This window comes from Bubalus kerabau, chromosome 2 (genome assembly GCF_029407905.1).
Source record: "Bubalus kerabau isolate K-KA32 ecotype Philippines breed swamp buffalo chromosome 2, PCC_UOA_SB_1v2, whole genome shotgun sequence".
Lineage (NCBI taxonomy): Eukaryota > Metazoa > Chordata > Mammalia > Artiodactyla > Bovidae > Bubalus > Bubalus kerabau.
In genome coordinates, this window is record NC_073625.1 from 51857220 (window position 1) to 51882298 (window position 25079).

The 25079-nt window shown below is 38.9% G+C and overlaps 3 protein-coding genes across 3 annotated transcripts; 2 read left to right on the plus strand and 1 right to left on the minus strand.

Annotated features, from left to right (window-relative positions):
* The first annotated feature begins 345 nt into the window (after window positions 1-345).
* Window positions 346-1490, plus strand: LOC129644734 (keratin-associated protein 13-1-like). Its single transcript, XM_055570222.1, has one exon. It carries the CDS (start codon window positions 362-364, stop codon window positions 845-847), a length of 486 nt encoding a protein of 161 aa, XP_055426197.1. The 5' UTR covers window positions 346-361; the 3' UTR covers window positions 848-1490.
* A 5286-nt stretch (window positions 1491-6776) lies between these two features.
* On the minus strand, window positions 6777-7570 carry LOC129644735 (keratin-associated protein 13-1-like). Its single transcript, XM_055570223.1, has one exon. It carries the CDS (start codon window positions 7505-7507, stop codon window positions 7004-7006), a length of 504 nt encoding a protein of 167 aa, XP_055426198.1. The 5' UTR covers window positions 7508-7570; the 3' UTR covers window positions 6777-7003.
* A 4458-nt stretch (window positions 7571-12028) lies between these two features.
* On the plus strand, window positions 12029-12531 carry LOC129644736 (keratin-associated protein 13-1-like). Its single transcript, XM_055570224.1, has one exon. The coding sequence runs from the start codon at window positions 12044-12046 to the stop codon at window positions 12512-12514; it is 471 nt and encodes a 156-aa protein (XP_055426199.1). The 5' UTR covers window positions 12029-12043; the 3' UTR covers window positions 12515-12531.
* The last annotated feature ends 12548 nt before the right edge of the window (window positions 12532-25079 follow it).

The following is a 25079-nucleotide window of genomic DNA, read 5'->3' on the forward strand; positions in this document are numbered from 1 at the left end:
AGGGGATTCAATTATTTTTAATTAAGCCAGCTTCCATCAGCCCAGTCACTACCTCTAAAGTTTTCTGAGTGATCTGCTTGGTGACTTCGGTAGAAAAGGATGACTAAGAGCTTTGAAGATTCCATACTATTACTTGAATTTCAAGGGACAAACATGATTATACTCTTCAGCTGTAAAACCACAAACACTCCGTGTGTATAACTATGCTGATCTTTTGGATTCAATTAAAAAGATGATGGTAGCTTGTTTTTATGAGCCACGAGGATGACATAGCTGATGATAAGGATATATTAATGCCCCTGTCCAAGAAGTGACATTCAGACTCAGAACCTTCCCATCGTAATTCACATCACCTGCGAAGATGTCCTACAACTGCTGCTCTGGAAACTTCTCCTCCCGCTCCCTCCGGGACCACCTGTGCTACTCAGGCTCCTCCTGTGGCTCCTCCTTCCCCAGCAACCTGGTCTACAGGACTGACCTCTACTCTCCCAGCACCTGCCAGCTGGACTCCTCTCTCTACAGTCAGGAGACCTGCTGTGAGCCCATCAGAATGGTGTCCAGTCCCTGCCAGACGTCCTGCTACCGCCCGAGGACCTCCACGTTCTTCAGTCCCTGCCAGACGACTTGCTCTGGGTCTCTGGGCTTCGGTTCCAGCAACTTTCAATCTGTTGGTCATGTTTTCCCATCCCTGGGCTTTGGATCCAGTGGTTTCCAATCCGTGGCTCACTGCCCTAACATTTTCTCATCCCTAAGTTGTAGATCCAGCTTTTACCGTCCGACCTTCTTCTCTTCTAGGAGTAGCCGGTCTCTTTCTTTCCAACCGATCTGTGGATCTGGCTTCTACTAATATCATACTTGAATACAATACCTACTACATCTAGAATTGTAATGCAATACTTACTATATTGAGATCTACATTATCTGTTGACCTCTTGTTTTACCTTTAGCTTATAAATTTGACTTCTACTGTTACCTACTCTGGATTAGGAATAATTTGAATACCAGTAACTGAAAATGTATTCATTGAAGAAAGGTGCCATAACTACTCCCTTGTAGCTATATAGACATGCGATACTGAAGCACATTTATTTCCTGGTTATTTCCCCAACTGTATGTATTTCAAATTTTACTAGTGGAAAAAATGGTGTAAGTTTAAATAAAGTATGGTATATGACATCCACATATTGGTTTTGTCATTTTGTTTGCTTTGTTTCTTCAATGGAGGAGGGCGTGGCAACCCACTCCAGTATTCTTGCCTGGAGAATCCCATGGACAGACGAGCCTGGCAGGCTACAGTTCATAGGGTCACAAAGAGCTGGACACAATTGAAGCAACTTAGGACGTGTCTTCAAATCTAATTCTAAATATCTGGCTGTATTTTTGTGCATCTTGTACTCATAATTTAAATTTTCTCAATTTAAAAAGTAAAATTGTTCAGTGTCCTTTAGGTTTGGAAGAAATTATTTCATCTTTCATGTTTACCCTTCTCTTAATACAGAAGGAGTAAATACATTCTGTTAATATGGTAAAATCTGAAATTACATTTTTAAGACTAGGTTTTAAGACTACAGAAAAGTAACGGTGCCCTTTGGTTTTATAGGGGGTTAGAAACTTGAATATTTTTATATAATTATAAATAGGTATATTAAATTGACTACATCACATAATTTTGGAAGGAAGATTACTCATAAATAGATTCTAAAATAATATATTCAGTAAGAAATTGGTGAGTTAGATTTGGTGAGAATTTCAGTTGCCCCAGATTTACTGCTTTCATAAGAAAGCAAATGAAATGTATAATTGATTTATAATTGAAAACATCTAATACACCCCAGTGCTTATTAGAAGTAAGCCCAGCATTTTTTGTACAATCATCAATACAGTTGATTTGCAACCACTTTTTAAGTTGTTCTGTTGATAACATTTACTTAGGGAAAAAAAAAAGGAAAATGAAACTCAAAAACAATGCAAATATTCTCATGTTACAAGACTTAACTAAATGTTTAGGAAGCTAATTACACCTGAATCAGCAGTTATGCTCCAAAATTTTATCCGTTAAGTCAAGGACAATATTACTAAAGGGTACAGATGACCTAGATTCTCACCCACAGGGTAACCATATGTCTTGGTTTATTCTGTTTGTCTCAGCATCCAGTACCACTTGGTAATTGTCTTAGATTTCTCACTTTTTATATGTAATGGATAATTGAGTTAACATAAGTGATGATTGGTTTAGGAAACTTCCACTTTGCTTTTGCTATGGTTTCATCTAGTGGAACGCTTATAAGATGCATACAGGGTGAACAGTTTTTACTTTAACCAGTGTTAAATCTGAAGACAAGCCATATCCTATTCTTTGCTCTGCCTGAAAAAAATAGAACTACTCCTTTTATTGCTGAGGGATCATGGAAAACACACTACACCTAATACAGTGGTAGGACAGTTCACGTGCTCAAATCTTGGCGGAGGTTCATTTGTTGTTCTAATCCAGCCAGTACTGCTATGGCCCTTTCCACATGCTGCAAGATGCCCTAACAGACACCAAGCTACCAATAGGTGGAGATAGTGGGAGATTTAGGATTACTGATTAGGTGTACATAAAATATGGGCATAAAACTGAGGGTGGTACACAGCATATACTTGCTTCACAGGTGGCGCAGTGGTAAAGCATCCATCTGCCAATGTGGGAGGCCGAGAGACTCAGGTTAGACCACTGAGATGGGAAGATCCCCTGAAGAAGGGAATGGCCACCCACTCCAGTATTTTTGCCTGAAAAAAATCCCATGGACAGAGGAGCCTGGCAGGCTACCGTCTATGAGTTCACAAAGAGTCAGACATGACTGCGTGAAGAAGCACACAGCATATAAAGATTAATCTAAATGTTCTTGCTGCAGTGCCTTGGCCACATATTGTACTGCTTAAATCTACAACTATTTATTTTATTGTTTGGGAGAATTTTTTTATTTTTTAGACTTTGCAAAAGAATGTCTTATTAAGAGCAATGAAGCTAAAAGTTCATAGTTTAATTTAAAGGTGTGAGTACTTAGTTTCTATTCTTAAAGCAAGTTGATGGTGAAATATGACTTGTACAACAATTTCTTGACATTTACTCTCCACCATGGAGGTCAGAAGTATCACTTACCAGATAAAAAGTCAAAGAGACAATTTTACTGGAGAAGCATCAGTATCTATTTCAAAAGACAGAAGTTTTAAAAAGATTACTTCCAAAGACGATTATTTATCACTAACATTTGTAAAAACTCTGTTCATATATCACTCTGATGCATACGTTTCATTTAGGTCAAATAACTACTCTAAATCATTTTCGCCACGTTATGTCCTAAGTTTTCTTGTAGAAGTAAAACATACACATGCACACATGCACGCGTGTGCGTGCGCACGCACACACACACACACACTCACACACACACCAAACAACAAAAGCACAGATGAAGCAGTAGTTGATGATGTGCTCTTCCATTAACAAAAGAAAAGGTTCACTAAGGATTAATGAAGCCAGTATTGTGTCAATATTGTTAAATACTTCAAATCAAAAATGAATTTAATTCCAATAGTGATTTGATTTCTTCATCCAGTCCAAAGAGTCCATGTAAAGCTAATGAACGTTCATAATACTCTGGCAGCTCTAATGCAAAATTATTTAAAAAGTTCAAATCAAAGATAAAATGACTGGCTGTCTCAGTAACAATAAAAACAAAAATTTTGCTGAAGGACCACATCATGGTAAAAATAATCAGGTAAGATTCCCATGAAGAAAAAATACTGTTGTAACTGCTGTAAATATATAACCCATAATTGGATTCAAACATGCTGTAATATTCTGCTATTCAAAGCAGAAGCTGTAGTTTTAAAGCATTTTTTATGTATACCCAGAGTAAGTTCTTTTGGCATGCTTTTCCTTACCTCATCAATCACCTCTTCCACCTCTGTTGTATTTTTATTTTCCTGGTGCCTTTTTTGTTGTTGATTTTTATGTCATTAGCATGTTACTTTGTATACCAAAGCACACACAGCGGAGGGTACATTCTTTCATGCTTGATTTGAGATCTTTATTCCATGTTCTATGTTAATTTTACATCCAATTACACGACTTTTCCCTTCTCAAGGACTTCCCCGTGGTTCTATCCTGATTGACTCCTTGCTCCTTCAGTCTGACTCACCAAAGTGGAATGCAGCTTACAGATTAGTGAGATGTCATGGTTTGGCAATTTTACTTTTCTCTTTTTTAATTTTCAGAGAAAAGCTTCTAGGAGTGACAGTGTTTATGTTGGGGGAATTCAGAGGGAAGAGAAGAAATCTGTCAAGTTATATAGAAATCACCTTTATCTCTTATTTAAAAAAAATATTAACAGTTAGGTCATCTTCAATTTTGGGGTTGCTGATATTAAAATTATGCATGTGTGACTGTGAAAGAGAGGTTTGTGTGTGTGTGTTTGTTTTGTTCTTTACTATTTTTGTTCATAATGGTAGTTATTGAGGAAAGGAACGTTTTAATGTGACATTAATAATGATAATTAAAGTGAATAATATAGGGTTTGTCATTGCACTCAGAATTTCTAGCAGTATCTTCCTGAGGGATAATCATGTATTTCTCTCGGTCTATTATTAAGTATTATGGTTAATGCAAATCTTTTTAAGAGAAATTAGCTCATTTTTCCTTAGCGTTCTTTTCCTAAACTCTACGTTTATTTTTTGTTTTTCTCTTTATTGTGAATACTACTCACAAGGCTAATGAAACTAGATCCAAAGGAGATGAAGTCTATTCAGATAAAGCAATCTCCGTAGTAGGAGGTATACTCAAGGCTCTTGGTTAAAAAAGTAGGTAAAAAAAAAAAAAAAGCTCAGAAAAGAACAAGAATAGGTTGATTCAAGAGATGGTATTCTACTAGATCTTTGATGAACAAATTTGGACAAATTTCTAATTTTTTTTGACTTTTCTTTCTCTCGTGTCTGGAAAGGTCTATAGCACAGAATGTTTGTCTTCCTCATGAGGATGTTTGAGCATTAAATGCAAGTTGTGTATCAGGTACCCCTCGTACCCTCCGTTATATATTCATTCTTTCAACTGTGATCCCAGACACAGCTATGGTGCCTGAAACAATTGCATGCAAGTTTCAACCCTCTTTGCATTGACAGTATCTCCCCTCCTGCATAAACAACATTTCTTTCACTCTCTACTTGTATTCTCAGAGATCACAGCCAGAAAAACAAAAGGAACACACTGAATCCTCTCACATGTTTAATGAGGTTCCAGAAAATTAATACACAGCCAGGCAACATTCCAGCAATAGGAGGCACAAGTTGATGGATAAATGATTCTCACTGTTGATCAGATCCAAGGGTGGACAATTCCAAAACCATACCATATGTTCCTAAAAAGACCTTGAAAGACTAAGTCTTCATTGCCCATCATAAAGTCAGCAACAAAAAGACATATTCCTTTGCAAGATTTTTTCTCTTTGATTCTTTCACCTTCCATGGTCTCCCACACTATTTGCCTGATGCATGCTATGCATGCATGCATGCTAAGTTGCTTCAGTTGTGTTCGACTGTACAATCTAATGGACTGTAGCCCACCAGGTTCCTCTGTGGGTTCTCGAGGCAAGAACACTGAGTGGGTTGCCATGCCCTCCTCCAGGGGATCTTCCTAACTTAAGTATCTAACCCATATCTCTTATGTCTCCTGCACTGGCAGGCAGGTTCTTTATCACTAGCACCACCTGGGAAGTCCTAGTTGCCTGGTGTCTTGTGACAAATACAGAGTCTGTACTCAAGGTTTTGACTTCAGCTCTGCTTTACAGTTGGGAAAAGGATACAGGGGGGAAAACATACTAGGAGAAAAGGATACAGACTCAGACTAGAGGATACAGATATTTATTCAACACTGCTCCATGTATGTTGCTGTTAGTAACTCAGGTTGAGCCTTGAGGAAGCCTCGGAAGGTTATCCCACATCTCCTTAACCCAGTGGGCTTCCCACGTGGCACTAGTGGTAAAGAATCTGCCTGCCAGTGCAGAGGACGTAAGAGACACGTGTTTGATCCCTGGGTCAGGAAGATCCCCTGGAGAAAGAAATGGCAACCCACTTCAGTATTCTTGCCTGGAAAATCCCATGGACAGAGGAGTCTGGCAGGATACAATCCATGGGTTGCAAAGAGTAAGATATGACTGAAAAGAATTAGCACTCACTGCTTAACCCAGTTGCTCCCCAGTTAAAATCATTGTGAATCTCTTTATGAATGTTCATAGGTATGGCTCAGAAAGGATCATGCCCTGGGATCAGGCTCAGGGAAGGATTACTGCGTTTATGCCAACCAATAGAGAACAAAGCATCTACCCTTGGAGTTGTTTAAAGGCTTATTTTTTCTCTTAGCTGAAAATCTACATTCAGATACTAGACTTTCAGTATGTTTTATACATATTATATCATCTTATAAATTATACTATATTTTTGTTGCCTGCATTTCTAGTTATACACCAATTTCTCTGTTTTCCATTATTAGCAGAAATCCATGCTTCCATCCTCAGGCAAATATCACTGATATTGAAGCAAATAAAATATGGACCTCCAGGAAATAATTACTCCCACTAGGAAACATATGCAATGACAATAGAAATTTGCTAAAATCTTTCAAAATGTGTGTTTTCACATCCAGTTTCAGAGGCACATTGATCTTTATTTAAAATTCCCGAATACTGATTAAACTATAGGCAAATAATGAGACAAGCGATACATTTCAATGTCAGATGATGTAAATTTATTAGATTAAAATTTTCATTTTCAAATGCTTTTCCATGAAAATCCAACAGTACAGGTATTAGGACTTCATATTGGGTTATTCATTAAGTTTAGAGTCCCTCAAAAGTTGATGATGCAAGAAACTGATGATTTAAGAATAAAAGATTGGTGGTAAATGTGAGAAGGAAAACAATGGGTATATTGAGAGAGACTTTGATCTCAATATGCAAAAGGATTTAGACCTTCAACAAATTGAACGATAGAAGGCAGATCCACAGGTTGGTCTGTAACAGGTTGATTGGCAGCTACGGGAGGAAAAGTAGGTTGGCCGGCAGAATCCAGATCCACAGCTCAGGGAAGGGAAGCCACAGATTCCATAACCCAGGTGTCTGAAGCCACGGGATCCACAGCCCACTGAGTAGCAGCTTCTGGATCCAGAGCTCAGGGAGCTGCAGCTGCTGGACCTGAAGCCCAGAGACACAGGGAAAGTCGTCTGGCAGGGACTGGAGAATGTGGAGGTCCTCAGGCGGTAGCAGGATGTCTGGCAGGGACGGGACACCACAGTCTGGGTCCTGATGGGCTCACAGCAGGTCTCCTGACTGTAGAGAGGGGAGCCCAGCTGGCAGGAGCTGGGAGAGCAGAGGTCAGTCCTGTACACCAGTTTGCTGGGGAAGAAGGAACCTGGGTAGTGCTGGTAGCTCCCAAGGGAGCAAGAAGAGAAGTTTCCAGAGCAGAGGCTGTAGGACATGTTGACAGGAGATGTGAGTTCAGTTGAGTTACAGTGAGAAGATTCTGAGTTTGAATGTCTCTCCTGCACTGTGGCATTTATACACTTCCAGCAAGGGGTGTGGCACACCAAGGGGTCATGGTTCCTACATGAGATTTCCTCTTTTGCATATGTGTAATTCAGTAGTCTTCTCGGTAATTGCAGTTGCAGGTGAATGGTTTCTCGCATTTGTTTTTATGGATGCTGTAATTCTGTTGTTATAGCCCAAGCCAATGAACTACTGCTATGTCAGAAATGCTATGACTGTTTCTTACTAATGCGCATCCCATCATGGCCAGGGAAGCGTCATGACCAGGAAAGCTTTTTTCTGATTTAGGCTAACCCGCCTCCTATGTATCTACATCTGTTTTTTCTGGTGACTGTTTTCCTCCTAAGAGTGTGGAATAAGATGGATTTTCCTCTGGTACGATGGATCAGAGGCACAGTTTCAAAGCTTTTCTGAAATGATCCACTTTGTCACCATTTACTCCCATTCTCCAAAATCACTCAGCTGTAATCTGTTATGGCAGCAATAGAAAATACACCAAGGATCACAATTCTACAGTATGTCTCTAATCCAATGGAGACCAAAAATAGATCAAATAAGAGACTGAGAGAGAAATGGCAAGGAACATAAAGACAGCTTCTGTGTATGTAAAGATAAGATGACCAAATAAGAGGCTCAGCTGAAATAGTATCCAGGAGAGATCAATCTGGCCCACGTCTGTTTAGTTAAGATGGAAACACTGGTATGGTGAGAGAGGGAAACAATTGAAAGTAAAACACAGAGAAGGCTTAGGAAATTTTTTTTTCTGTTGCACTCAAATTATTACTTATTCCCTAATGTCTTTAGAATTAAAAATATCAAAATTAGTATATTTTATGAATCTTGATATGTTGTTCCTTTTATCATCTGCTGAAGCTGCAGCTCCAATCCTTTGCAACCTGATGCGAAGGCTGACTCATTGGAAAAGACCCTGATGCTGGGAAAGATTGAAGGCGGGAGGAGAAGGGGAAGACAGAGGATGAGATGGTTGGATGGCATCATTGACTCAATAGACATGAGTTTGAGCAAACTCCGGGAGATGGTGAAGGACAGAAGAGCCTGGCATGCTCCAGTCCATGGGGTCTCAAAGAGTCGGACACGACTTAGCAACTGAACAGCAACGAAGGATTTCTATTGTCTTAGAATATCTCTAGTTTTTCTCTGCACAGGCTTTGACTTCCTGGCATTTGCAGAGCTGCAGTTTCCTGCCTATATGTGAAGATTTTTTTCCACTTCTCTTTTCTTCTGCAGGTTGTATAAATCTCTCTTTTTTCTCCTCTTTCTGTTCTCACCCTACCATTTTTCCTTCCTCCTTTTAATGTGTTTAACTTAGATTTTCTCTTGCTTCTGTTTTTTAAATATATATATATATATATATATATAGCCTCACTTTAACTATAGAGTCAAAGGTTAAAAACAAAGTTTACTAAATTTTATCATATTCTGAGTGTATAAATAGTTACAGCTACTTTCAAAGTTCATTCACAAAATATTCAGTGTTAAAATAAAACTAGTTAAACTATATTCCAGACTCAAGGAAATGTAATGTTATTGTTGATAGCAATATTTTCTTATTTTATTTTTAATAAAGCTATTATAAACTTATCAAAAATAATAACATTAAAATACTTAATATAACAAAATAAAACTGGAACAAAATATAACAGCAGAAAATACAATCTGAAATCCATAATCCATATAATAGTCTTGGGAAAATCAGACATTAATCTACTTTTGTTATGAATTTAGTAGTAGGAAACAGGGAAATATTGCTATCAGGGAAGAGCAGTGTTTCAGAATTGAAGATAATTTGAAGATTTGGGACAGAAAATGAAAACTAGACAACAGAATCTAACTTAAAGTTTAGAAATTTATAAAATAATAACTTACTTGGAAAAACTAGTGATATCTTTTATCAATAGATTAAACATTGACTAATAGATGATGCTTTTGAACTGTGGTGTTGGAGAAGACCGTTGAGAGTCCCTTGGACTGCATGGAGATCAAGCCTGTCCATCCTAAAGGAAATCAATCCTGAATATTCTTAGGAAGGACAGATGCTGAAGCTGAAGCTCCAGTACTTGGGCCACCTAATGCAAATAACTGATTCATTGGAAAAGACCCTGATGGATTCATTGGGAAAGACTGAAGGCAGGAGGAAAAGGATACAACAGAGGATGATAATGGCTGGATGGTATCACCGACTTGATGGACATGAGTTTGAGCAACCTCTAGGAGTTGGTGATAGACAAGGAGGCCTGGCATGCTGCAGTCCATGGGGTCGCAAAGAGTCAGACACGACTGAGTGACTGAAATGAATAGACAGTGAATTAGAAGATGGAATAGAAGGAAATCCCAAACTAAAGCGTAAAAAAGACAAAAAGACTGAATATAGAGAAAAGACTGTGAGAGGCATATATATATAATGTATAGTGTATTTTGCTTATAACTGGATCTCAGGAAAAAAGGAGATAAAAATGGGATGGAAACAGTATTTGAAGAGATAATAGTTTTGTTGTTGTTGTTCTTCAATCACTAAGTCGTGTCTGACTCTTTGTGATCCCATGGACTGCAGCATGTCAAGCTCCTCTGTCCTTCACTATCTCCTGGAGTTTGCTCAGATTCGTGTCCATTAAGTCAATTATACTATCTAACATATCTAAACAATAGTTTGCTGCTGCTACTGCTAAGTCACTTCAGTCATGTCTGACTCTGTGTGACCCCATAGACGGCAGCCACCAGGCTCCCCCATCCCTGGGATTCTCCAGGCAAGAACACTGGAGTGGGTTGCCATTTCCTTCTCCAATGCAGGAAAGTGAAAAGTGAAAGTGAAGTCACTCAGTCGTGTCTGACTCTTCGCGACCCCATGGACTGCAGCCTACCAGGCTCCTCCATCCATGGGATTTTCCAGGCAAGAGTACTGGAGTGAGGTGCCATTACCTTCTCCGAAACAATAGTTTAGGATTTATCAAAGTTGATGCATCATCTGTTGTGTGAAATGGTACTCAAGAAATGAGTAGAACTGGCCTAAGGTTGAGGTGACTAAAAGATGGGCTTTAGCAGAAATGACCCCAAGATGGAATTAAAGGTACAAAGACTTATGGGAAGATGGCTGTGAGAGAAGAGTGTTGGGGAAGAAGGGAAGAAGGCTAGGAGACTTGTCAGACTTCCATGAGAGTCTCATCAGAGTGAAGAAGATAGACAGACATGTCCCAGGCAGCCGCAGATTGTGGACAGTTTCTCAAGACCATTGGAGATCCTCAATTGTTGACCAGCAAAGGATCTCATGTGTCCTAAGAAGGAGGCCTTCTAATATCTCTCCTGTGCTCAGTCATTGCCTGGGAGCAGCCCCATGGAAAGAGAGGCTTTCCTACCAATGCAGTGTTTGATTTTGGACCATAGCATGGAGTTGGGGCAGGGGCGTCCCTGGTCAATCAAGCCTCCTGTAGATGGAGATCTGAGAAGGAAATTCTTAGGGCTTCTATATGTACAGATGACAATCTGTTAAGACTACAGGTCTCATATCAGGTCCACTGAATCTGAAACTCAATTGCTTCTTTCCCTCATCTCAATATTTCTTAGCTCTTTGATGCTTTTAATAAGGGTCCAAACTGGCCTTCCTTGTGACTCTGTCTTAGTTCTGTCCCTCACTGTCACCATGTCTCCAAATAGTTGTGCAGGTTTCTTTCTGGTTCTAGCCATCAATGGTGTTCAAAAAAATGTCCTGGCTGACAATTTTTCCTCTCCATTGTATCTGAGACACATGTGTAACAGAATGTAATTGAATAACAATAATGGAGGATAAGAAGATATCAGTTCAGTTCAGTTCAGTCACTCAGTCACGTCCAAATCTTTGTGACCCCATGGACCACAGCACGGCAGGCATCCCTGTCCATCACCAACAACTGGGGTTTACCCAAACTCATGTCCATTGAGTCGGTGATGCCATCAATCATCTCATCCTCTGAGAAGACATGGGAACAAGTAAAACCAGTATTTAGTAGGTTCTTTGTTCAAGCCAAAGTTACACCTCTGATCCACTGATAAGAAAAATAATTTTATCTTATGTAACTGCCATTTGAGAAAAGCATTTTCTCTTCATTGGCAGAAGCAAAATACCCAAAGATTATGGCAAGAGGAAACGGAAAGGCTTTCTTGACTATGATGGAATAAGCATTAGTGTAAAACAGTCATAGCATTTCTAACATAGGTGTAGTTCATTGGCCTTGGCTATAACACCAAAATTATAGCATCCATAAATACAATATGGGGAGAAGCACTCCAACTAGAATTATAGAGAAGATTGCTAAGTTACAAGCATGTAAACAAGGGAACACAAATATGGGGAAAATGACCCTGTAGGTTACCACACCTATTGCTGAGAGTATATATAAGCATATCTGTCTAGAAGGTTACATTCAAACTCAGAATCTTCTCACTGTAGCTCAGCTGAACTCACATCTCCTGTCAACATGTCCTACAACTATTGTTCCAGAAACTTCTCCTCCTGCTCCCTTGGGCGCCACCTGAGCTATTCAGGCTCCTCCTGTGGCTCCTCCTTCCCCAGCAACCTGGTTTACAGGACTGACCTCTGCCCTGGCAGTTCCTGCCAGCTGGGTTCCTCTCTCTACAGTCAAGAGACCTGCTGTGAGCCCATCAGGACTCAGACGTTCCGTGTGGTGTCTCGTCCCTGCCAGACATCCTGCTACCGTCGGAGGACCTCCACCTTCTCCATTCCCTGCCAGACAACTCACTGTGGGTCTCTGGGCTGTAAGTCCAGCAGCTGCAGCTCCTTGAGCTCTGGATCCAGAAGGTGCTACTCAGTGGGCTGTGGATCCTGTGTCTTCAGACCCCTGGGCTATGGAGTCTGTGGCTTCCCTTCCCTGGGCTGTGGATCCAGATTCTGGCACCCAATTAATTTTCCCTGCAGAAGTTTCCATTAATCTTGCTACTGACCAACCTGTATATCTAGCTTCTACTGATTAACTTGTAGAAGAGCCAAATTCATTTGAGAAATTTAGATTTTGTACCCTAATTATCTGTTATCTTAATCTGCTCCATTGAAAAGTATTCTAATATTTCCTGATCACTGGCAATTCTTTACCTCTCTAACCCTCAGACTTGGGGTGATAAATTAACTCTGTCAACCTACAAAGTTAATGAGAAATTCAAATTGAATGGTAGATAGAATTTATGGTTTTGCACTTCTCCCAAAGATAGATGGAAGGTCAAATAATTTGATTTTAATAAACTCTTTATTCTGCCATCCAAATATGCTGTGAATGTTGTTATTTATTAGCAATGTGTCAACTAAGATTTGTATTGTCATTGTTTCTGTTAATGGGCTTTGGAGAGCTCAGATTTACGGGGCTATGCACTAATTTTGGTTGTGCTCAGTCATGTCCCAGAGAAGACAATGGCACCCCCACTCCGGTACTCTTGCCTGGAAAATCTCATGGGCAGAGGAGCCTGGTAGGCTGCAGTCCATGGGGTCGCTAAGAGTCGGACACGACTGAGCAACTTCACTTTCACTTTTCACTTTCATGCATTGGAGAAGGAAATGGCAACCCATTCCAGCGCTCTTGCCTGGAGAATCCCAGGGACGGGGGAGCCTGGTGGGCTGCCGTCTATAGGGTCGCACAGAGTCCAACACGACTGAAGCGACTGCTAAGCAGTCGCTTCAGTCGTTTCCAACTCTTTTCGACCCCATGGACTGTAGCCCACCAGTCTCCGTTGTCCATGGAATTTTACAGACAAGAATACTGGTTTTTGTTACTGTTCAGTCACTCAATCACGTCCAGCAGAGTAGCTTGCCATCTCCTACTCCAGACGTTTTTCTTTCTTTAACCAAGAATTTTCCCTGGATGCCCACAGCTTCTACATACAGCCTTACTCTAAAAGAAAATCTCAAGAGATTTGAATATCTTTATCCACACGGTAAACACAGACCATACATCTTGAAAGGCATTATGTACAAGAGCGGTTTTAAGAATGCAGGAATAAAATTTTTGCTTCTGTGATGAGACCTGGGCATGAAGGGTATCAGAATGGAAGACTAGTGTGTGGCTGTACATTTTTAGAGAAAAGGACACCTCTGAGCTTTAGATAATCACCTTGCAGGAATTTTTCTCTCTCTCTCTCTTTTTTTTTTTTTAATTGACTAAATCCCTGTACCCCAATTACTGTTTTCAATCTGCTCAAATTATCACCATTTGTATAAAAAGACAGGCAACAAACTTAGATGAGAAGGAACTAGGCTCAGCAGGTGTGAGGTTGCACCTGGGTTTCTTAAGCAACAGAGAAACAGAATCTAACTGTTCTCAAGAAAGCTCTAATATCATAAAAAATGAATGTTTCAATTGTATATTGAAATAAAATTGAATATTCTTTTTTTAAGTGTTATTCTTCTATCTTACATACAAGTGTTATAGAAAGTAAAGTAGTAACAGAGACAGTACAATGATAACTGAAAATTTAATCTTTATGCAGAACAAGTAGCATTCTATATAGGAAAAATAAATATTTTCCTATTCTTTGTAAGATTTTCAAACATCCCTGAAATTAGGAAATTAGATGCAAATTAGGAAATTAAATTTAGTTGAATGAGATATCTCACTCAACTAAAATCATTGTACTAGCAGGGCCTCATTTCTTCCCAGAGGATCTAGGGGAAAGCCTATTTACTTGTCTTCTTTTTGTTTGTTTGTTTTCTAGTTCAGTTCAGTTCAGTTCAGTTGCTCAGTCGTGTCCGAATCCTTGCGACCCCATGAGTCACAGCACGCCAGGCCTCCCTGTCCATCACCAACTCCCGGACTTCACTCAGACTCACGTCCATCCAGTCAGTGATGCCATTCAGCCATCTCATCCCCTGTCATCCCCTTCTTCTCCTGCCCCCAATCCCTCCCAGCATCAGAGTCTTTTCCAATGAGTCAACTCTTCACATGAGGTGGCCAAAGTACTGGAGTTTCAGCTTTAGTATCATTCCTTCCAAAGAACACCCAGGGCTGATCTCCTTCAGAATGGACTGGTTGCATCTCTTTGCAGTCCAAGGGACTTTCAAGAGTCTTCTCCAACACCACAGCTCAAAAGCATCAATTCTTCGGCGCTCAGCTTTCTTCACAGTCCAACTCTCACATCCATACATGACCAATGGAAAAACCATAGCCTTGACTAGATGGACCTTTGTTGGCAAAGTAATGTCTTTGCTTTTGAATATGCTATCTAGGTTGGTCATAACTTTTCTTCCAAGGAATAATCATCTTTTAATTTCATGGCTACAGTCACCATCTGCAGTGATTTTGGAGCCCCCAAAAATAAAGTCTGACAGTTTCCACTGTTTCCCCATCTATTTCCCATGAAGTGATGGGACCAGATGCCATGATCTTTGTCTTCTGAATGTTGAGCTTTTAGTTCCTCTTCACTTTTTGCCATAAGGGTGGTGTCATCTGCATATCTGAGGTTATTGATATTTCTCCTGGCAATCTTGATTCCAGCTTGTGCTTCTTCCAGCCCAGCGTTTCTCATGATGCAAGTTAAATAAGCAGGGTGACAATATACAGCCTTGATGTACTCCTTTCCTATTTGGAACCAAAGGCCACCCAAATTCTTTAGCCTATGCCCTACTTCCTCCAAAGCCAGCAATGGTGGGTAAAATCCTCCTTGTATTGATATGACTTTGGTCTACTCTTCGCCTTTCTCTTCCATTTTCAAGAATGTTTATAAACACATTGGGCTCACCTGATGATCTCTCTGTTTAGTATCAACTGATTAGCAACTTTAATTCCATTACTACTTTCATTACTCTTGCTATATAACATACCATATTCACAAGATATATGAATACATTTAAGGGACCATTATTCTCCTTGCCAAAATTAGTAAGTAAATTTATAAAAATAACTCAAAGATTGATTGAGTGTAAATAGTGATACGATGAGATCACAAACAATCACTAAAATTTAGTGGTGAAGACAATGAATTTATAATATTACAATTACATCTGAAGTTAAATATAGTATCCCATTTCAGGTTGATAGTCAAAATAAGAAAACTGTATTATATTACAACAGGAAACACATAACTCCTGAGCTGATATTTTGCCATTACCATTCGGGAAACTACCTTTCCTCTGTTCCAAATCTCTGGCATTATAAATTTCCTGGAATACAGATTTTATTCAATCTATATTTCATCAATTAATTTTAGGATAGTGAATAGTATAGTGTTCATTCAGATTTCACTAACTTAATCCTACTCTATACAACTAAGAGCATATCAGCTGGCACTTACCTGGATTCTAGCTTCCTGATTCCTCCTGCTGCGTGCTTCCAAGATGCCTAACACCATGGAAATATGAACCCAGAGTTGTGTGTCCCGAGCTGCTGCCCACACAACTAAAGTTCCAGAAACTGCTGATTATCTGTCTACCGACTTGTTTCCAGTCCTGATTTCTGAGAATAAATATATCCATTTTCCCAGGAAATTTTCTCATGAGTCATTTTTAGGCATCCGATTTCAACAATTTCCATTTATTAATAGTTTTTACCTCGTTAGTGATTACAATGAACAACTGTGTCCTCCCCAAACCCCTTGTGCCCCTTTTTTAAATTAGTCACACCTCAGAACACATAGCCAAACATTTGGCCAGTATTACTATTTTTCACAATATTTTCATTAAAGCTTTACTGTGAGCCAAAATCTGTGCTATGGAAATATACCATTGAATATATTTCTTTAATAAAATTATTTTGTGTATTACTCCATAATGAAAAATGAAAAACAGAGTGAGAAATATATGCTATTTGTTCTAAGTAGAATGAAAGTCTAACAGAGAAAGTGAATGTTATATAAATAATGAGCTGTGAATAAGTCCTTGATGCTATAGTGAGATACGTTGAGCAACATATATCTTATAAGTAAAGAAAGAATTCCCAGAGAAAGAGCATTTGAAATGGGTCTAAAGAATAAGTAGGGAGAAAAAAGATTAAAAAAAAAAAAAGTAGGGACTAGATACGTGGGACATGGAGATCAAGTGTTTTAGCACCAAAGCCTTGATATGTGCACTATAAGATGGAAAGCCATTTTGTTTGGTCATTGAGGGAAAAAGGAAGAATGATTTGAAATTAGGCCAGAAAGATTTAGGAGCTATTTTCTCTAGGTCTTAGGTGTCTAATTCTGCATCACTTACTTCTAAAAGCAACAAGGACTGATTAATTGTTTTTAGCAGAAGTATAATATTGTTGCACAACACATTTTCACCCCTTTTTTAAAAATCACTTTAATACATCCAGTGATTTTAATGCCATTAGTTGAAAATTCATTTTCCACATTTGAATTATTTGACATTTTGTAAAAAGAAATTGATAATATACATGTGAGTCTATTTCAGATCTCTATTCTGTTCCACTGAATGAAAGTGAAAGTGAAGTTGCTCAGTCGTGTCCGACTCTTTGGATCAGTGGACTGTAGCCCACCAAGCTCCTCCATCCATGGGATTCTCCAGGCAAGAATACTGGAGTGGGTTGCCATTTCCTTCTCCAGGGGATCTTCCCGACCCAGGGATTAAACCCAGGTCTCCCACATTGCAGGCAGACTCTTTAACCTCTGCACCACCAGGGAAGCCCTTAAATACAAGAATACAGTCTCTCAGAAAACCTCCTATAGAGACACAGAACTTCGGATCCAAGTACTAACATCAAAGATTTCAAGGGAGGAGAGGAAGCCAGGTTGAAAGAAGAAGGGTAGGAGGCGGGAGAGGGGGGCGAAAGGGGTGGCCTTACAGACATCTCCTGCCACCTACAGATACCCAGGTGTTATGGGACATTTCCCTGGGCCTCCAGAGAAGGGAGGACTGGAACTCGGCCCTACCAGAAATCAGACCAGACCAGAACCAGAATTCGAGTTCTCTGCCAAGAGGAGGTGATCAGTCTCCAATCCTCAGCTCAGGCTGAGGGCCCTTCGACCAGATTCCTGCGTCCAGGACTGGAGGACTAGAAAAACAGGGAAGGATAGGAAGGGTTAAGGAGAGAAAAGAGAGAGGGAAGGGGAGAGAGGTCAATAAAGTCTCTTCTTCCTTACCAGTCGGGGCACTCTGGCCAGTTGTCCGTGTCAGCAGGAGACCAGGGACAAAAGGGTCCCAGTTGCGGCCGCTGGGTCTGGTCCATTGGCAGGCAAGCTGGCCCCTGAGTACCCCGAGTGGTCAGGATGTCAGTCTCAGTGAAGAAGAGTCCCCACCAGATTCGCCATTTGTTGCAGGAAGGCGGATCCCCTTCCAGGGCCGAAAACCAGGCTCTTGTCTAACACTCAGAAATGAATTGTCCGAGGAGACACACGTGCTGACAAAGCAAGAGATTTTACTGGGAAAGGGCACCCGGGTGGAGAGCAGTAGGGTAAGGGAACCCAGGAGAACTGCTGAATAATCACCTATAATTTTCTCAGTACCAAAATACATTGATGTATCCTTATATTAAGTCCTGAAATGATATAATAAAAGTCTTTCAAATTTAATTCTCTTTTTGAAAGTTGTTTTGTCTATTCTTACTCTCCCATATAAATTTCAGTCGATCTTTCAGATTCTATAAAATGCCTCCCAGCATTTTTGTCCAGAATGTATTGAATCTATCAATATACATTAAGATGTAATGAAAGCGTTCAACCCATGTTATGTATCTCTATTTGAGTTTTATTTAATTTCTTTCTGAAATATTTTATAAGTATTAATATGGGAATCTGGAATCATGAAATGTACTTCTAGATTACATATTTTGTTTTTAAAACATATTTTAGACTTAATTGTTCAAGTAATGTTGGTTTTATATATAGAAATAAAATAGTTTTCTATAGTAATTTCATACATTCCTTAGGATGTTTTGTGTAGACAATCATTCCGCCTGTGAATAAAGACAACTTTCTTATTCTCTTGGTGATATTTTATGCCCATTATTTGTTTTTCTTGCCTTACTGCTCTGGCTAAGACATATAGGACAATGATGACTAGAAATGTGGGAATATGTTACTGTAGCTGAATTTGTGTGTATTTATATGCTTGAGTAGTGTCCTACCTTCTCTGTTAACAGCAGTTAATAAATATGTATCTTTTTGCTTTTAAGTCTGGGGTTTATATTACCAACTTGTATCTGAGCAGAGGAGTGAATGAAAGCTGACTAATAGTACTTACCTAGTTCACTTGGGTGGAGAAGGCAATGGCACCCCACTCCAGTACTCTTGCCTGGAAAATCCCATGGACTGAGGAGCCTGGTAGGCTGCAGTCCATGGGGTCGCTAAGAGTCGGACACGACTGAGTGACTTCACTTTCACTTTTCACTTTCACGCATTGGAGAAGGAAATGGCAACCCACTCCAGTGTTCTTGCCTGGAGAATCCCAGGGATGGGGGAGCCTGGTGGGCTGTCATCTCTGGGGTCACACAGAGTCTGACATGACTGAAGCAACTTAGCAGCAGCAGCAGTTCACTTAGGAGGCATTTGCAACAAAATGCCTGCTCTCTTATCCTCATAAGCCTGAAATCTCCGTTTTCAAACTCTTTAGATTAGGAAATGGGACCTTTGCATATTGCATTTTGCTAACTAAATGTCTTCTAATTTTTAACTGCCATACTCACTGTACCATATTATCTTTATTGCCTCACTGTTTAAATTTCACCGTAATTCATTTTAGCTCCAATTTCAAAAGATGAAAAGAAAATTTTTATTTGGTGATGGAATAATTATAAAGGAAAGGGCATTTAAATGAATCTAAAAGTTGGAATTGTCTTAAATATCAAAAACAAAGAGCCATGAGAATAGATGAAGGAAAATAGATGAAGCTGAAGTGAAACGACCAAGTAGACGGTAAAAATACACAATTGTGATCAGGGGAGAACAGAAGTTCAGTTGGTTTGCAGTAAAAGGAGAAATTTATGCAGAAATGAGAGACAGAGGTAGCAAAATATGATGGGTATGTGTAGGTATACTGACTTCATTAATTAAGGTTTTGTTATTTCTGTTCAAATTGGTGCAGTTATCTAATTGGGTACTGTGGCTCCAGTCTCCATCTGGATAAAACTATTTTTACTTATTCTCCAGACTGAGCTTATAAAATACTTTCTCTTGGAAGCTTTGTTCGCATATCTGACATCTCAGATTGTTATTAAGATCTTGTTGTTAATTGTACTTATATAAGATGTTCATTTACAGCTTTAATTACCATTGCAATTAAATCATTATTTGATTAGCCTTGATAGTTGGTAAGTTCAGAGAAATGGAAACCCATTTTAAAATTAATTTTAAACTTTTCTTAACATAGAGAATAATATGAATGAATGTGTTCTCCCTGAAAAAGAATGTAATAAAACATTTGTTTATCACACAATTTGTTCATCAAGTATTTTATAAGAATAGAGTTGAAAGAATATTATTTTGTGGACTCACAGGTGCTGACAAGATGTTTGACAGGGTACTACTGAGGCATGACTAATAAAAAAATATGGGAATTAAGGTTGGGAGAGAACAAAGCTGTTATCTATAATCACTAAAGTGACAAGAGTAAATAAATAGAAATTGGTGAAATCAATTGCATGGAAATGACTCATGATGAGTTTCCTGGGAAACTGAATAAATTAATCCCTAGAAGTAAGAACCACATGCTGGCTGGTAAAAAGATGACTGGCAATTCCTGGAAATAAAGTAGCTTAGGCAGCAGGAGTTTGGGAACATAACTTCTGAATTCAAATTTCACAGACCCACTGAGTATAACATTTGGACAAGGAATACAGCAGGAGGAAATCAGCTTAGTAGGGGCAGGATCTACAAGAGAGATAATGGGAATCTGGTAGAGAGAAGGCTGCTTTTGCAGGGAACTGAAGACCCAGAATCACTGTTGCTTGGACAGAGACCCTTACCTTGATCTTGATAAATTCAGAATGTTAAAAAAGATTTGAGTCTGGCCTTTGTAGCCCAACACTGCTTTCAATCTCAGACAGAGTTTTGAGTGAAGTAGAAAAAGAATAGCTTTATTGCTTTGCCAGGCAAAGAGGGCCACAGCCATCTAATGCCCTCAAAACTGTGTGTCCGACCGCGGGCGGGGGAGGGTTGCGAGGCGTTTTGTAGTCAAGGAGCAGGGTGGCTGAAAAGGCTCAGGGTGCCTGCATATCCCTCATTCCTTCAGTCCAGAGATCTTCTGGCATCAGGTGATGATGAGATAAACCCTCTCTGTAATGAAGAGTGCTTCATCAAGTAGGTGACATCTTCCATTTGATGAGGTTTTTAACTCTGCAAAAGAGTTCAAAGATATCGTTTTATGTATCCCTCAAGGAGGGGTTTCACAGAGCAGGACTTTGCCCCAAGGCTGCACTATTGTTTCTTGGCTTCTCCTCCCTTGTCTCTGCATTCCCCCTCCCTTCCCTGACTAGCAAATGTTTGAACATGCCCCCTGGAACTCAAAGAAGGGGACACAGAAAGACTTCTGTGCCCAGAACCCCCCAGGGTACTGCTTGGTTTCAGGGATATGAACTGGCTGTTTCTAGAGCAGCCTTTGTATGGGACTGCACCAATTTCTGGAGAAATAATGACACAATTTTTACACTTTGCTTTTTACATCTTTAAGGATATAAAGCAGTAGTATACTTAACTTCAGCACCAGTTGTGATATTACAAATGTACTCTTTCCAACATTGTAATTTCTAGTTGTGTGTTAGTACATCACTGTCAGTAGCTCAGTCGTGTCTAACTCTTTGCAACCCCATGGACTGTAGTTCATCAGGCTCCTCTGTCCTTGAAATTCTCCAGGCAAGAATACTGGAGTGGGTTACCATGCACTCCTCCAGGGATCTTCCCCACCCAGGGATTGAACCCAGGTCTCTCGCATTGCAGGCATATTCTTTACCATCTAAGCCACCAGGGAAGCCCTATTATATCACTTTATTGCTGTTCAATTATTGTTGAATATATCCTTGACTTTTTTTTTTAAGGAAGCTTGCTTTTTAACTAGAGAATTTCTAGTGATCAGAGAAACACTTTCACATCTGAAATATGCAGCTGATTTCTAATCATCAGAGACCCTCCTAAGCCAAAGAAGGGAATTGCATGTGGGGATAACTTGAATTATTACATTTTCAAAAATTATGGATGCTATAGACAAAATAAGACTGTGTTCACAGGGGAGCAATATGACATTACTATTTCAGTTTCTGTCAGTAGATGCCAAATTAAATTTTCTGTTTTCTTTCATTATTTTTTTTCCCTTTAGATTTCCCAGCAACAGTTTAAGAACCCTGAAAATCTCCCAGGCATTCTGATAGCAGTAATGATGATGATGATAATGGGGAAGAGAAGAAGAGAGAGAGATGGCTGAATATCAGGAGAGAGAATGAGATCACGTAGCAGAACTGAAAATGCATTAAAATGAAGCTTAGGAGTCAGGTGTTCTGTTGTTAGCCTTAACATTAACTTTTCTTTGAGATCTAGAAACAAATAATTCTAGTTCTCAGGTTTTACATCTATACAATAAGTAAGATCTACTCGGGGATCTATACAGTGATTTGTGTCTTATATTTAATCCACCTTAGGAAGAGAGTAGAGCATTTTCATGTCCTTAAAGAAATGTCATCTTTGGCAAGTCTGATTCTCTTTGAGCCTCTCTTTTCTCTTATGCTAAAAGGACCTTAAATGTAATGAGTGAATTCCTCACAGACCCGTTCGAAGATATAATGAAATAAGGCATGGGAAGTTTCTTTAGATTCCTTGGCTGTGGACAAAGATAAGCACTTATTTTTACACTTGGCTCATTTGCAAGTTGTATTTTTATATATTTATAAAAGCATAGAAAGTAACTATAAAAAAATCAAATTTCATGGTGAGGTGCAACCAAAACAGACATATGGGCCGCTCTAGAAGCTCATTTTCAGCTGCTTTGAGTTTGAGACTTGGGAAGGCATCAAGATGAAACCCATCCCTTCTGAACCTAAACCCTTCCAGAGCTGCCCGTATATCTGTTTTGGTGGGGCTAGTGATAAAGAACATACCTGCCAATATGGTAGACATAAAAGACATGAGTTCAGTCTCTGACTCAGGAAGATCCCCTGGAGGAGGGCATGGCAACCCACTCCAGTATCCTTTCCTGGAGAGTCACATGGACAGAGGAGCTGGGCCGGCTAGAGTCCTTAGGGCTCCAGATAGTCAGAAACGACTAAAGCGACTTAGCACACATGTATGTATCTAGGTTGAGTGATAACCTCCTTACATATACATTAGAGAAATTATGCAAGTAACTGGTTATTGAAATGCTAAATTCAGAAACTTTTGCCAACCAAAATGGGGTAAATCAATTTTAGTTATTGAAAGCTCATAGACATTCTATTTTCAAGCTTACAAATTTAAACTAGTCCTTTATTTACTTTTTTTAATGTGAACCAAATCATGTGAACTAAATTATTTCCTTACTTTCTTAATTCTGTACTTCTGCAGAAATAGACACATAGTAAATTGCTCATGAGTGAATTCAGCTCTCCTCTGCTTACGAGATTAATAGCCAGAGAAAGTTATGACTTCAAACTATGAACTTCCAGGAAATTACCACATTAACACACTTAAAATTCTGAAGATATTAGTTAAGGACTTGGACACACTTAGAATTTCAAAGCCCATTCACAGGGGAATATTGATCTCTCATTTTAATTGTTCAAATAGACAAGAGAACAAAATTAGAAAAGCAACAGATAACAAACCACCACATTATTTTTGGATTAAGGGGTTTATTACATTTAATTCATGTGAATTTCATTTGGAGGAGAAAATTCTATCACAAATGCTGGCATTAGACCTTATATTTGGGCTTTTGTTCAACTTACTGCTGGCAATAAATTTTTAAAAGTTTAAAAATCAGTTGATATACGATAAAAGTAAACTACAAAATTTTAAATAAAAAACCTCATGTAACTGTAAACTAATTAATACTATTCATAACAATTTAAATACCAAAGAAAAAACCACAATGGAAATTGAAAATATTTTAAAATGCATGATAATGATGGTACAACCCAGTAAAATTTTAAAGATACAGCTGTGTAGAAGGAAAATTTTAGATTTTAATGCATATGTGATAGTTCATATTCTTGTACCTGGGGCTTGGCTCAGATGGTAAAGAATCTGCCTGCAATGCAAGAGACCTGGGTTTTATTCCTGGGTGGAGAAGATCCCCTGGAGAAGGGAATAGCTACTCACTCCAGTATTCTTGCCTAGAGAATTCCATGGACAGAGAAGCCTGGCAAGCTACAGTCCACAAGGTTGCAAAGAGTCAGACATGACTGAGCAACTAACACTTTCAGAATTCAAGAAAACGTGAAGCTTTAGTACTTTATACTGAGGAAGTCAGGCAAAATAGCAATTTAAGCCAAAAATAAATTTAAGATAGAAATTACAAGGACAGAAATCAATGAAATAGAAGTCAAACATAAAACAGAGAAAACCAAGGTAAAATTTAGATTTTGAGAAAATCAACAAAATCAATTATTTCATTTTTTAAAAGAAATGTCATGTGAATAAAGAAGTGAACAATAACTTCATAGAATTTACATAATTATTTAAGAAGCTACTCATTTTTCTATATTCTAAAGCAGAAATTTTTTTAATTTTCTCCAGCAATTGAGGTAAATATCTTAGCCTTCCTCATTGTATCTGTTTTACAAACACTTCTTCAAAATAGCCCTCTTGTCAAACTTGAGTAATCAAATAATGAATAAGGAGCAGAACTACTCTTGAACAAGGTGAAAAATTAATAAATTTGTTTTTAAAAGCTGCAGAATCTTAGTTCATATCCTGTGCACCAAAGAGGCTTTTAACTTCATTCTCTCCCAGTTTATTTTCATCTCTAATTATACATTTGTATTACAGTGAATGATAAAGGACTCTTCCCAGACTTTTGGATCCTGGTTAACCCAGCTCCAATCTTGTACTGGTTATTGCTGTACAGAGTAGGCTTCCAGGAGAAGATTATTTTCTCAAGGAAAAAAGCTGAATTATTTGTCAATATCATAGAACTGGATGACTTCAAAATATATGTGCTCTTTACTATAGAAATATTGATTTTCAATATTTAGTCTGTGACTCTGCATTCCTTAGATATGGACACAATTATTTGATATAAGAAGTGTTGTCCATAGTTTATAGCACATTTCAACTGCACCCACTTCTAGAAACTGTTAATCAAATTAGCCACAGTCTAATTAATTATTTTATTTTTTAGAATAAAAGTTTTCTAAAAATGTTTTCTGCTGGGGTCCAGCCCTGGCTGATCCAGGGAGTTCAAAGCGGGGATGGCGTAGGCGAGGATCAGGATACAATAGCTTCAATTAGATATTAATTAAAGATGTAAAGAGTAATAGAATGAGGATAGCTCAATAGGAAAAATCAGTGGAGAAAAGAGGCTGAGTAGCTTGGTTTACACAGGAGACCAATAAAACTTCAAGACAAGAAGCTTGCACCACTTACGTAGGCCGCAGGCGTCCTTCCGTTCTC